This window comes from Primulina tabacum, chromosome 6 (genome assembly GCF_025594145.1).
Source record: "Primulina tabacum isolate GXHZ01 chromosome 6, ASM2559414v2, whole genome shotgun sequence".
Classification (NCBI taxonomy): domain Eukaryota; kingdom Viridiplantae; phylum Streptophyta; class Magnoliopsida; order Lamiales; family Gesneriaceae; genus Primulina; species Primulina tabacum.
Genome location: NC_134555.1, coordinates 40,933,101 through 40,948,587, shown reverse-complemented (window position 1 = coordinate 40,948,587; position 15,487 = coordinate 40,933,101). Strand labels below are relative to the sequence as shown.

Here is a 15,487-nt window from a genome sequence, read left to right as displayed (position 1 = left end):
AAGTTATATAAAATATTTATGATCTCACTAATATCACAAAATAAAAATTCTCTAAAATTACAAGCATAACTTGGATAATTTAATAAAAAAATTGATTTTATTGCAGCTTGGTCTCTTTAAAAATTTAAATTTAGTTGGATTTCATTTCTAAATTTCTCAACGCATCCAAACGCTCCGGTGTTGCGTTATCAAACAGCGACAAAAAATCCAACAAAAAACCTTGAAGAGATATTGTCGATATAAGTGCTTCATTTCGCGTGATTGGTTCCAGAAGGACCATTGGCCACAATTTCTTATAAGATTTGAAACACTAAACATGCATCTCATTCACTCGTATGATCTAAGAAGCGATTGACGTCCATTTTATTTAGGTAACCGAGATCGTTAATCGTTGTCTCAACTCTCAAGTCCCTGAATGTGGTCTTCCGTATATAGTTGCTCCATTTGAATTCATTGAGGCTTTCGTTGAGGCTATTTGATGATGTAGGAGTCGGTTAGGTGAATTGGTGCACAATTTATCGGACATAGATGTTTACTTTTGTGTGAATATTTTTTACTTGATGAAATGAGCCCGGGTTGCTTGGCCTACACTGTGAGTACTCTTGACCGGGTAGGATGAGATTGGGTGGTCTGGTGTGGCATGTATTATGAGTACTCTTGATTGGATAGGATGAGCTCGGGTTGTCTGTTCTGCACTCTAAGTACTCTTGATCGGGTAGGATGAGATCTTGTGGCCTGACCTGTCCCGTACTGTGAGTACTCTTGATAGGGTAGGATGAACTGGGGTGGCCTTGCCTGCACTATGAGTACACTTGACTGGATAGGATGATCTCGGGTGGCCTGACCTGATCTGACCTGTACTAGTGAGTATTCTTGACCGGGTAGGATGAGCTCGGGTGGCTTGGTGTGTACTGTGAATACTTTTTTGACCGGATAGGATGAGCTCGGGTGGCCTGTAATGGAAACATAGAGAGGAACAGACCCCTCGATTATCGTGGATAAGGTCCACAATCACTTAACTTAATCTTCTTGAGTAAGCATGCCTTTCTTCGCCAAGGAAAACTCTGAAGTGCTGCAAGTGCCCAGGGTGCCAAGGGCTTCCCTGCCTGGCCAGACATATTTTCTACCCGGGCAGTTTCACTCAACCATGTCTTGTCTTGCCAAGAATATGAGCTCAGGCTTGTATGAGTTCACAGTGGTCTCTCTTCCAGAGGGATTCCTCTGATTTTAGTTTATGTAGATTTGATTTTCCACACACGACGTTAATGATGCAGTCAGAGTCAATTGAGTGAACTGGGTGGACAATCTACCAGACAAAGATGTGTACTTTCCATGTGAAGATTTTTGACTTGATGAGATGAGTCTGGTTGGCCTAGCCTGCACTGTGAGCATTCTTGACCAGGTACGATGAACTCAGGTGTTCTGGCATGGCTGTACTGTGAGTAATCTTGACCGGTTGGCCTGACCTGCATTATGAGTACTCTGACCGAGTAGGATGAGCTCAGATGGCTTCGTATGCCCTGTACTGTGAATAATCTTGACCGGATAGGATGAGCTCGGGTGGCTTGACTTGCACTGTGAGTAATATTGACGGAGTAGGGGTGAGCTCAGGTGGCCTGACCTGGCATGTACTGTGAGTATTCTTGACCAGATAGGATAACCTCGGGTGACCTGACCTGTACTGTGAATACCTTTGACTAGGTAGGATGAGCTAGAATGGCCTGGACTAGAAACATGGATCGGACCCCTCGATTACTCGTGGATAGAGTCCACGATCACTTAACTTAATCTTCTCGGGTACTCTACATTGCCTAGCTAAGGAAGACTCCAAAGTATTGCAAGTGCTCGGGATGTCAACGGCTTCCGTGCCTGGCCAGAAACCTTTTTTTTCTCAAACAGTATCATTCAACATTGTCTTATCCGGCCGAGAATATGGGTTCGGACTTTTATGAGTCCATAGTGATCTGATATGCTTCTTAGATTGTTGCATGCCCGAGGTTTTTTACCCAGGCTGGCTTCCTTCTGGTCTCCTCTTGGCTTCCTGAGACCAACCGTGGACTGGTCCTGCGTTGGTCCTCCCTTCTTGTCCGAGTTTAAGGATGACTCAAGTCCTTTCCAAGACATCACTACTATTTTATCTCATGATTTAAATTCATTTAGATTTGAGGGTACTTCATCCCTGAACGAATTTTTATAATGTTGGATTTTCTAGTAAAGTATTCTTTAAAATATTAAATTTTAAATTTGTCGCTAATAACTCTCTATATTAATAATATTTCATGGTATCAATATTATTAATTTATAAATATTTTAATGTATATTATTATTATTTGATAAAAGATGAAGGTGCTATACAGCAAAAAAATCTCTAGTCTTTTGGTGCCACTACAAAAATACAAATTTTACCCATATACTAAATTAATCTAAAATTTTATAGGCCGAAATATTATCCACAAAAAATTACTTCAAAAATTATCACGTATAATGATTTTCTTAATTGATGGATCAAATAGTTTAAAATAATTAATTATCATATAAAAAATTATCACGAAATGATATTATTTTAAAGATAAAATTTACTATATAATGCAATCTATATATGTCACTTTCTTACCAATATTTGTTAATGTTATCTCATACGGTATGTAAATATTTTTTAAAAATGTAAATTAATTAGCTGGAAATTTTATTTAAAAATAAATAAACAGATTTGCTGGAATTGCACGCATTCATGGCAAAATGTCATATATAGCTGCGTCCATATTAAGAACAATAATGTATCCATCATTTTGACAATTATAATTTTTTCCAATTTTGGTTCATTTATATTGTAAACTTTTTATCTTAATTCAATGTATCTGTCAAATTTTAATTTTTTATTTCATTTTACCGTGAGAATGTTGATGTAACACTGCACTACGTCAATGCTCACCGACTCCCCATTAAAAAAAACTACAATTATGAGAAAAAATAACAAATTGATACTGAAATTTAACAAAATATAAAATCAATATTACAAATTCACTTATCGAAGTTTAGCTAATCACAAGCGATTTTTCGAATAATTCAAACTTTAAATAATTTTTCAAATTTTACGTATCAAATTGTCTGGTCAAATACGGTAATAGAATTATTAGGAAAAATATTTGGAGATATTAAAAATTATTTAAAGAGCCGCCGATTTTATTGGCTCCTTTGCGAGCTCTTTCTTATTGTCCAGAACCCAATGTTTCGAAGCAAATTAAAATGTAGTCGCATTTGTTTACATGCTGGCGATGTTGTAATATTAATTTTTTATTTTGAAATATTAATTTTTTACTTCATTAAATATATGAGTATTTAAACATACAATAAAATTATATATAATTGAAAAAATTTAAAATTATACATAATTAAAATTTAAAAGCTTACACATTATTTTTAAAATATAATTAAAAAATAACATATATAATTTAAAAAAATAACACACGTTAATATTTAAAGACACATAATTAAGAGGTTAAGATGATTTTAATTTTTTAATGATTTTTTTTAAAATAATAAAATGATTATAACTATTGATCTACAATAACCAAATCATCCCATTCGTTTTTTTTAATGTTTAATTATAATAATAATTTTTTTATTATTAATTTTAATAATTTAAAATCAGATTAAAATAAATAAATAAATAAATAAATTTAAAAAATAAGGTTGCAGGCAGGCTTCAACGCACTGAAAGAATCTGCGCGGCCCCGCCTGCATTATCTCACGAGGATTCCTCGTCAGAGGTGGGTATGATACGGTATATCGTATCGAACTATTATATTATATATCGTACCGTAAATATCTGTATTGAATTTTTCCATACCGATACCGATACCGGAAATTCGGTATACCGCACATTTGGTATATCGAATTTTCGATATGAAAAAAATTCATACCGGATACCGTATCGACACCGAAAATTTTGTCGGTATACCGGAAAAATGTCGATATACCGAAAACATTTTCGATATACCGATATTTTTTCGGTATATCGAACTTAAATTTTAAAAATAATAATAATAAAATTTTTTTCGGTATTTTGGTATATATATCGAAATATCGAAAAAAATAATTCCGTATCGATACCGATACCTAAAATTTCGTACCGTACCGAAATTTTCGGTATATCGATTTTTTCGGTAATTTCGATATTTTTTTGATATTTCGGTATTTTTTCCGCTCCTCGTGTAACATTCTCGTCCCTTTAAATGGGCGAGGAAGCCCACGCGAGTACACGTCCTTATAATTCAAACAGAAATAACTTAAAAAAACTTATTGCAAAAAATGTCCAAGAGAGGAGGGTAGTGAATAATAAAATTTAAAATGGATCGTGTTCAATTATGATGATACTCATTCTATGTGGATTCATTGGAATCAATCGAAACATGATATTTGAGCTGTTGTATGATTTAAAAATTAGATTTGTATCGTTGCCATCAACTATAAATTTTAGTAAAATGACAAGTGTTTGATCTTACACTTCTAACTATATCAATTTTAGAATCTTTCATAAATTTATTTTAGAATTTATAAGATTGTATCGTCAAATGTTTCTTGGTACTGGTGTGCTAGGAGGCAGGGACGGAGCCACCCCAAAGGCTGGGGTGGGCTCCAGCTCAGTCTACATTTTTTGACCTAATTAGGAATATGAATTGAGTTTTTTTTTTTTTAAATTTTAGCCTTGTATTTTTAATTTTTAGCCCATTTTCGAAAGGTTTTTTTTCACATCCGTCCTCCCAAAATGGAAACAAGAGGATGAGAACTGCTAGTCTCCTGCTGGTTGAAAATTTCACGTGAAGCCAGTTGTTCCCCCCACAACCTTCGTTGGCTTAGAGGTCAGGTTTGTTTATCGATTCATTCAGCCCAGGAACAAAATATTTTCTGACTACGTCCCTGATAGGAGGTGATTTTTTTTTTAAAAAAAATGTATTTATTATTTTTCATTTCTACATATATGCATATACATATATATATATACACATGAGACATAAAACTCAAATCGATTATCAAAATTTCCATGAACTCTTGTAATCCATTTAAAAAATCATTAGCCTTGTAGTAACTTGCAAGTCATTATTCTGACAAAAAAATACATGTAATATTGTCCTCCATCATTGTCTAAATTGACAATTTTACGAATTAAAATCTAGTAAGATTGATTAATTAATTTATTTTGTTCATTTTATTTAATATTTATGACGCAAGATTTTAACTTTTATGCATAACCATCTAAAATTGACATGCATGCGCACAATTATGTAATAATTGTCACAAACTATTTTGTGTTCATGAATCCAAATGTCAACGACAAGTGAATCGTGACATTATTTGATTATTGAATAATTTCAAAATATTATTATATATACTATATATTATATATAAGCATTCATATTATGAAAGCGGAAAATTCTAAAATTGACTAAGTTGATATATATACATATATATATATATATTTGGTTAGTTTGTTGATAGTATAATTAATTAATTAATTAATTTTCACTCACATCTAATATGATTTTCATAGTTATAAGATCAAAATTCTAATATTTAAGTTAATTTATCGTACATTTCTATAACTTTTCACACACACAAACGCGCGCGCGCTTATACAAGCATTTTTTCAATATAATCTTTTTATTTTTCTAATTTTATCATCATATTCTGCAGGGCCCTTTCTTGATTGAAGGAATTTTTCATGCTGTTTTCCCTTGATGTGTTGATTAGGAAACGAGGTACATTATTCTAAGTGTGTGTGATCATGCCCGATGATATAAATTGACATTTAACAAAGTGTCGTTTCTTGTTTCTTGTATATGTGCAATGAGTAGGTCTGGTCTCACGATTTTTTATCTGTGAGACGAGTCAATCTTACCGATATTCACAATTAATATTCTTAGCATAAAAAATGTTACTTTTCATGGATAACCCAAATAAGAGATTCATCTCACAAAATATGATCCGTGAGACCGTCTCACACAAGTTTTTGTCATGTACAATTTATAAATTCTGTAATTTTTTTTGTCAAATTGTTTCTAAGTTCTATATTTATTATAATTCAACGACTTAAATATATGATATGTCAAGTAAATCTAAAATCTATTAATATTCCTCTATATATATATATATATATATATATATATATATATATATTCAAAAATTGACAAATTGTACACATGTATGCCGCGGATAATCTTGAACTTTCAACAGATTGCAACTTTGCAGCGTGCAATGCGTGCTGTGGAAAGCCCATATGCGCGCTGCGGAAAGCCATTTTTGTTGTAGTGATAAAAAATTTATTATTATTATTATTAAGACATATAGAGTCGGTGAGAGGAGTCTTTTTTGTGTCGGGTATGACTTTACTGCATTACCCATAAATTTAAAGGAAAAATTGTAACAATTTGCATCTGCAATTGGCAAATATGGAAGCACTTACTGATACCACCTAATATGGTGCACAATATCTCTTTTTCGTATCATCATTTATGATATCATATTGTAAAATTTTGACATAACATTCTCAATCTCCTGAACGGCTTGTGAAGCGGTAGAAATGATCGCTACCATCTTGCACTCAATAGAAAGGACCGGTATGTCGACAACCACAAGAGCAGGTCATTCTAAGGAATATTGATCCCAAGATGGGGAAGAAAGATTGGCAATATGATGACTACTACCGAGAACTGGATTCCGTTCCTTTATTCGAACCAGATCCTGAACCAAAAGATAGGCAGAAAGTCGTTCGTTATCTTGAAACTTAGGTTGTATAAGAATATGTCCAATGAAAGAATCCCTGAAAAAAGTTAATTATGCGGAGGATACTGGACACGTTGTAAGATCAAGATGACGATCATGATGTGTTAATAATTTGGTTGCTCGACTTTTAATGGTCATAATCTTTTGGATCAATGATAGGGAATGGTCTGTGGCTTGGGTTATGTGAGTTTAATACTGCAATGCAGCGTTTGGTTTGGGTGATTAGGTAGGTTTATTTTTTTTTTTTAACCCACCTAATCACACGTTTGGTACGTTTTTTATTTAACCAAGTCAATCCCTCCTATGAATGATTAGGTTATATTAGTGTGATAAAATAATCACTCTTCACCCACTAGGATTATTTATCTCACTCTTAATCCATCATATTTTTTCAATTTTACCCTTCTCTTAAATCCAAACTCACAACAATTTCCCTCCACCGACCGCCGGACGACCACCCCCGCCGCCGACCGTCGCCGCCCGCCGCCGCCCGCCGCCGCCTCCTCCCGTCGGCCGACCGCCGTTGTTGTCGCCGCCGCCGCTTCCGGCTGCCGACCACCGCCGCCTCGGAGACGCCACAAAACTGGAAGGACAATTTTGTTCATTCGTCAAAAGATTATTATTTATCTCATTCTTAACAATTATACCAAACATAATATTATTTTATCATTATCTAATTCAATCATTTTTTTTATCATTTTTCTCTTAATTATTTCATTATTTTATCATCCAAATCAAACGTAACACAAGATTATTATATATTTTAAGTTTGCAACACCTAGCTTTATTCATTGTTTATTTTAATTTTTTTAAAAAAATTAGATTTTCAAATTTTATTATATGATATACAATGTGTTATTATTAAAGATATTTTTTTAAAATAAAAATAACTCGATTGTTAAAAAAAAAATCGATCAAGTTGAATGATCGGCCTCAATTATACGACACTCCATTTAGGGAAAAGGGAAGTAAATTTTTTAATTATAATAGGTGTATTACTAATTTGTTTTTATATATTTATAGGAGGATATGGTGAATATAGGAATAGACGGATATTTATATCAAAGAAATTTGTTTATATTAAAATATTTTTTAACCTAATATTTAAAATCATTGCATTTGTTTGGATACATGTAAATTAAATTCTTTGGATCGATCAAGATTCCATTCATTTAATTTTTAGTTTGAATTTAAATTAACACAATTTTTTTTTGAGACAGTCTCGCGAGTCAATTTTGTGAGACATATCTCTTATTTTGGTCACTCATGTAAAAAATATTGTTTTTTATGTAAAAAAAACATTACTTATTATTATAAATATGAGGATGATTGACCTGTCTCACTGATAAAAATTCGTGAGACTGTCTTCACAATAGACCTATTAAAAATTATATGATTTGGAATTTCCGAAAATAACCTTTACTTTCGTTCGAAGAAGAAAAGTGGAGAAGGGTCCACCGACAACCATAAACACAATACATCTTGTGGATTTATACGAGAGGAGGAAGAACTGCTAGAAACATTGGGCCCAAAATACTATATATGGGATTAAGCCCAATCAACAAGACAACGGGTAGCAAAGCCCACAAACATTAGGATTCTTTTCAAAATGATTTATTTATTTTATAACGTCCACAAATTTTTCTTCAAAAAAAAAAAAAAACTATGAATTGAAACGATTCAAATTCAATCAATTCGATAAAGGATAAAAACAAAAAAAGATTTGACCAACTCTTTCATCGATAACCTCTAGATATTCATTCGATAAGTCTAGTTGTCGAACTCGGACCGGTACGGACGTACTTTATTTGATTTTCAGATAAATACAACCTATAAAAAATATTTTAATATTAACTGATTATTATATTTACATCAATTATGACAAATTTGGTTCAAAACATACGATGTATAGTATACAGATTATATATATATACATGAAAAAAATAATGATTTATAAATCTAATATTTGTAAAAAATTCAGTTATATTTCATTTCTGGGTACAAACTTTTAATAAATAAATGAATAAAAAACGACTTAGAAAATAGAGAGTGGTCAATTTGAATTTGCGACTGGCGTGACAATGTGTACATGTGAAAATTATTATTTATTATATATTTCTAAATAAAGTATGTATATAATATAATATATTTTTTATATGCCAACAAAAGAAAGGTCAAACACGCGGCAGTGGGACAACCAACATTATTGGTTCCTGGCATGTTTGACTCAATGATTTGATGGGCCAAATTGAAAACTTGGGATAATAATATAACAAATTAATAATAAATTTTTTCTTGTCTCCATTGACTTGCAACACAATTGCCAATTGAATTTATTGTCACAACCACCATCCCCTAGCACCTCCTTTTCAATTCAATATTTTAAGGCATAGTTCGGTACATGTGATAAAGAAGGGATTGATAAATAATCATCCTTATCTCATTTTTGATATCTTTTAAAAAGTATCATGGACTCTTGATAAATAATTTTTTAGAAGGATAAAATGTATCTTCTATTAGGTGTGATAATTTTAATTTAATGATAAAATAAATTACAAATGACTTAATTATCCTCAATTTATAAATGATTTTTATAAATCTATGCTAGTAGTAGAAATTAAAATAATTTTTTTTTATTTTTATATATTATATAATATGATAATTATATAAATAAATTCCAGATAATTATATAAATATCAATAAAATTATTAGTATCACCCGATTAACCTTAACAATTGATATTTGACTTAACTCACAAAATCAAGGGTTCAATTATCATATTATATAATATATAAAATTAGGTAAAAATAAATAAATCATGCAATCACTATCGGCACATGAACAGATAAAAAATATGAATTGAAACAACAACTTTGAAATTATAAAATTTATTATGATAAGGTTAATTTTGTCATTACAATCTAATATATAAATTTAATCACTCTTATTAAAATCATAACAAACATTAAATATAATATATTGCATCTTATTTATCCTTAACTTATCATTATATTATATATCACATGTTTATCCTATCATGTGTATCAAACTATGGCTAATTGTGATAAACTAATTTTCTTTCAACTTATGACAATTGATAGTTTAGAGAATCATCGAGACAGTTAAGGATTTGAAAGTGTTTGTCGTTGTGTTTGGGTCGAGTTATTTATATTTGAGCAGTGTTTTTAAAAATTCGTTATGCTTGATCTTGTTTAAACTTGAATACATAGATCTCGATTACGCATGTATTTTTTCAGAGCTTGGGAAATCATTTATTTGTTATTAAATTTAAGTGCTAAACTCGTTTAGTTTTGTAAAGCTGGAATCTGGAACTTGACCACGATTCTAGATTTTTTTTTTTTAAAGCCGATTTTGTTAATATTTAAACCCAAAAAAAACCCACAGAAATAATGTAATTTTATCTGTGTATTTATTATGAGTGAAGGTTGTATACATTTTTATCAAGATAGATACCAAACAGACACAAAAGCATCCAAATTTAGAAAAAGCAGACAAGATTTTAGTATTCACAGACGCACACCGAGTGGCGTCTGCCTTAATAGCCAGCACCGCCGTATATGCGGCGGCGACCACCGGGAATCGACCCCGCCCCGACCACCCACAAACTTAGTCAAAACCAGAGAAAAGGAACACAAATATACAGCCGTTTTTCCTTCCTTTTGAACACCCCAAGAAAAATTTACAGCCACCATGATCAAATGATATGAGGCTAAACGTCGACAAATTTGAAGAAAATTCAAGAAAACTCCACTCCACGAAACGCCATCGAACTCCTCCTTCCCCCTCCGCTGTGCGACTGCATGGAGTCCTCCGCCACCACCGGCACCGTTGCTTGGTCACTTCCGCTTCTTTTGATTTCTTTTCCCAACCCAAGAATTGCCATCATCTTCTTGCTCTGTATACTCTTCCCCTCAGCTCTGTCCGCACCGGTTTCGTCTTCAATTAGCCCAAACTTCACGGCTACTTACTACCATTACATCGATTCCTCGGGTGCATTTTTGGGTTCTCGTGACGGATCTTTCCAGGCCCGGATAATTAACCTGAAACCCGAAAACCGATCTTTCTACCTCCTTGTTGTTCACGTTTCTTCAGGAGCTGTTATCTGGTCTGCGAATCGCAATACCCCGATTTCAGAATCGTCTGAATTCCAGTTTTCAAGCGATGGGATGACTGTTTTCAACGATCAGAAGAAACCCATTTGGTCAACGCCGCGGAATCTTACTCCGGTTTCTTCTCTGCAGCTGCTTGAATCTGGCAACCTGGTCATGCTCGACGCTGCTAACAATACCGTGTGGGGAAGTTTTGATTTCCCCGCTGACGTGATTGTTGCTGGACAACAATTGAAGGTCGGAAAATCGTTGGTGGCCTCTTATCAAAATGGGGATTTAGCTGAGGGCAGCTATTCATTTGTAGTTGGAAAAACCGACGCGATGCTGCAGTGGAATGGGATGAATTACTGGGAACTATCAATGACAACTAATGTTGTCAGGAATACTAATTGGGATGTTGAGTACATGGTGATGAATTATACAGGAGTGTATTTGATGGGAAAAAATGGTGCACAAGTTGTATTTAGAATTGCGTTGCATGGTTCTGATGATGTTGTAGACAACCCAGCGGCTTTTCGGATCATGAAGTTGGATTCTAGAGGGGTTTTTAGTGTTTCAAAATTTAGTACAGGTGGATCAAACAAGCAAGAATTCAAGGTTCCAGATGATAGCTGCCGAATCCCATTTACATGTGGGAAGCTTGGATATTGTACTAATGGAGGAACATGTCAGTGTGCACCGGGTTTTCACGGTGATCCCAGGACCGGCAATGGGATTTGTGTGCCAACGGATGGATCTTTGGCTTTGCCAGGTCCTTGTCATGGATCACAGCCGAATATAACCAACATAAAGTATTCGCCATTGGGTGTTGATGTGGATTATTTCTCCAATGACTTTTCCAATCCTGTTTTACATTATGTGAATCTAACTGCCTGTATGAATCTGTGTTCTGGCAACTGTTCTTGTTTGGGGTTTTTCTACAGCCAGGGTTCTGGATCATGTTACGTGATCGAAAACCAAATAGGTTCCATGACAACAAAATTGAGCTCGCCCACGAATAAGGATAGATTAGGATACATTAAAACTATTGTTGTGGGAACTCAAATAGGTGTTAAGGAGAGCGAGAAATCAGATTTCCCCATTTTGGCAGCGATATTGCTTCCATCATCAGGGGTTATGGTCATCGCCATGGTAGCATTTCTGATTTGGTTGAGGAGAAGGCGGATAAAGAGAAGGTGGATTAGTAAAAACATAAATTCAAAGTTGGGCCGTGGTAATTCCATGTCTGCTGAGGAAGAGATGGATTTTATTTCCATACCTGGTTTGCCGGTGAGATTCGAGTATGAAGGTCTTGTAAAAGCAACAGATTGTTTTAAGACTCAAATTGGTTCTGGTGGATTTGGTACAGTATATAAAGGTACCCTTGAAGATGGGACAGATGTAGCAGTGAAGAAAATCACTTGTTTGGGAGCACAAGGGAGACGAGAATTCTTGGCGGAGATTTTGGTTATCGGGAAGATTCACTACATCAATTTGGTGAGATTGAAGGGGTTTTGTGCTCAAGGAGGGCAGAAATTCTTAGTCTACGAGTATATGAATCGAGGATCATTGGATGTCGCACTTTTTCATGGTGAACCTGTTATGGAATGGAAGGAGAGATATGAAATAGCTCTTGGAACAGCGAGAGGGTTGGCATATTTACACACTGGATGTGAGCACAAGATCATTCACTGTGATGTCAAGCCAGAGAACATTCTCTTGCACGACAAATCTCAGGTGAAAATTTCTGATTTTGGGCTCTCAAAGCTGTTGAGTCCTGAAGAATCGAACTTGTTTACAACTCTTAGAGGCACTCGGGGTTACCTAGCTCCTGAATGGCTAACAAGTTCGGCAATTTCAGACAAAACAGATGTATATAGCTATGGAATGGTGCTTCTAGAAATCATAAGAGGAAAGAAGAATTCCTTTCAAGCGAGGAGTGCTAATTCAGGGACTGACAGTAATAGGAGGAACAGCCAGTCATCTCCTTCATCGGTAGAATCTGGGCAAAGACCAATTTACTTCCCCCTATTTGCATTAAACATGCACGAGGAAGGACGTTACATGGAGCTGGCAGATCCAAGGCTGATGGGCAGGGTTGCAAGACAGGAGGTAGAGAAACTCGTGCGAATTGCTCTGTGCTGTGTGCAAGAAGAACCCAACTTAAGGCCTTCAATGGCCCATGTGGTCAAAATGTTAGAAGGTGTAATGCCTTTGGGAGAACCGAGAATAGAATCGCTCAACTTTTTGAGGTTCTACGGACGGAGATTCACCGAGGAGTCTAGATTGGGAGAAAGCAACGAGCAGAACGAGCTAAGGTTGTACAGACAACCAACGGGTACTAACACTAGCAGCTCATACAACTCTCTCTCTTACATGTCATCTCAAGAAGTCTCAGGTCCTAGATAGCATTCATCTCGACAATATCATCACCAAATTCACATTCTGAGACACCATCATTGTTGTTCTACATTTCAAGACCAATGGACATAACAGTAGGGTTTGCAGAATGTACAATAATTTTTTTTTTCAGATGCAGCAGCACCAAGGAGAAGCATATGTAATTATAGAGATTCACTATTATCTGTGATGTAAAGTTTGGAAATCCGAATTAAGAATTTGATTCAATCTCTCTGTTCTGGGAAAAGATGAGTGCTCGCTCTATCTTGAACTCGCTGGCAGGGTGGAGAAAGGATGTTGACAGTTGGCTTTGAATCAAAAGCTAACTCTCTATGCTCCAATTTCATGTGAATAAAAAGAATACTATGCTGTTTCAATCTCTGCCGTGAAAATGAAGGTTCTTGGCGGATTATCCCAATTATTTTCTTGAGGCCAAAGCTAGTTCAATGACACTAATAGATATCAAATCACCGATTGATGTTGATAAATTTTGGCAGAAGCCTTGGTGAAATGTCTTCTCTTCATTTCTTTTCTTTTCGAAAAATGGCATAGTACATGATTCCTATATATTATATTCTAAAGCAACTACAGTAATGAATTTAATGAACTAAAAACATTGGTAACCTGCTTCCTGTTGTCCACAATATGACAATTAACTCAACTTTTTCCAAGTAATAAGTCAAGAAGAGCCGCTTCTTCCCCCTGCAAGTGCAACAATAATGTGGGGAAACGATAAGATAATCAGCTCCATTCAGCTAGGGAAGCTGGCATACATACCATTAAGGCATTGAATTCAGTCTCTTCATCTATTGCACCAACTACAGCAAGCCAACTACAGCAAAATCATCCAAAAGTTCCTGTTTCCAAGAGTGAAGGTCAATTTTATCTTAAGGATTTGTAACTCCTGGCAAAATTTATAAAACACATTTATATGGTCATCAAATTTACAGCAACGGCAACCCCTCGGCACTACAATCATGACTTTCTAATAGTTGCATATGTGACAGATACTTCACATTTTTACAAGAGAGCAAATATTGCAATAAATCATATTATTGTGCAAGTGTAACTTCAACCTAAGAATGCTTACATCATGGGCTAAATATAAGGCACCATTTTTATCCTGCAACAAGAAAAGGATCGGAGGATTGAGCTACAGATACAGACGGACTTGTGGTAAAGAATCAAGCTTGTGCAAGTAAGAAATTTAAGGAAAACTGAACAAGGAACAACAATGAAGTTTCTTTAACACAAATTATTAGCAATCATTTATTGTTATATTTTAAATAGGTTGGTTATAAAGACTCACTTGCATGATACAATGCGCATAGGGCTAAACTTTATTGACATATTTTAAGTTAACTAGAAAAATGTACGTGCGTTGCACGTAAAAATCTAAACTGTTGAAAATATATGTACGAAATTTTGATAATATTTAAATGAATTAAAACATGGTTAATAACATTTATCAACTGAAACAAACTAAGCCATAAAAAATAAAAAAATCATGACCATAGACGGTATATGAATCAGATAAATTATCTTATCCACTTGACACACTTTTCAATATGCTTTTTGGTTGATTTTGACAACTCAACAACTCTTTGTCGTAGTTTGTTATAATATGCATATAACTATTTTGGTATGTTCAGCAAGTATCTGATCGTCTTTAACATCTATTATGTTATTTACAATCTTTATCGGGGATCTGACATGCTCGTAGTTTGCTTCTTTATCACGCCATTTTTTCTGTTTTCTACATTGTTTTTATCTGATAATCTTATTTTCCCGACTATTTTTTTATTGTTAAATGATTTTTCCGCTTTTGACAATCATCAACTATAACTCTTAAGAAAAAATGCTTTTTCATGTGATAAGTTTTCACTTGTGACTAAAAATATGTATAACCTATATATTCTTCAACAACATAACCAATGAATGATGTTGCACCTTCTTCAAATATTGTGATATTTGTGATATCATTTTTATATATTTAGTATCAATATTATCAACATATAGTTATAAGGTTAATAAATTTTTAACAACTATTTCTCAATCACTGTGAGAAAAATACTTGAAATCTCTTCAAATGACTATATCTTAGAATTGTGTCCTCATTTAATTTGACGCAATTGAAGAAAGTCATTTGATCGTCATTTTTTGGAAGCTTTGAAATAATGATCGCGTGCATCATG

The 15,487-nt window shown here is 34.1% G+C and overlaps 1 protein-coding gene across 1 annotated transcript; it reads left to right on the top strand.

The window, feature by feature from the left end:
- The first annotated feature begins 10,236 nt into the window (after positions 1 to 10,236).
- LOC142549574 (G-type lectin S-receptor-like serine/threonine-protein kinase At5g35370) lies at positions 10,237 to 13,820 on the top strand. The gene has a single exon (XM_075658582.1). It carries the CDS (start codon positions 10,605 to 10,607, stop codon positions 13,299 to 13,301), a length of 2,697 nt encoding a protein of 898 aa, XP_075514697.1. The 5' UTR covers positions 10,237 to 10,604; the 3' UTR covers positions 13,302 to 13,820.
- Positions 13,821 to 15,487: the final 1,667 nt, after the last annotated feature.

Bases quoted from the DNA above. Each gene is read 5' to 3' on its own strand.
- LOC142549574 (XM_075658582.1), top strand. From the start codon at position 10,605: ATGGAGTCCTCCGCCACCACCGGCACCGTTGCTTGGTCACTTCCGCTT.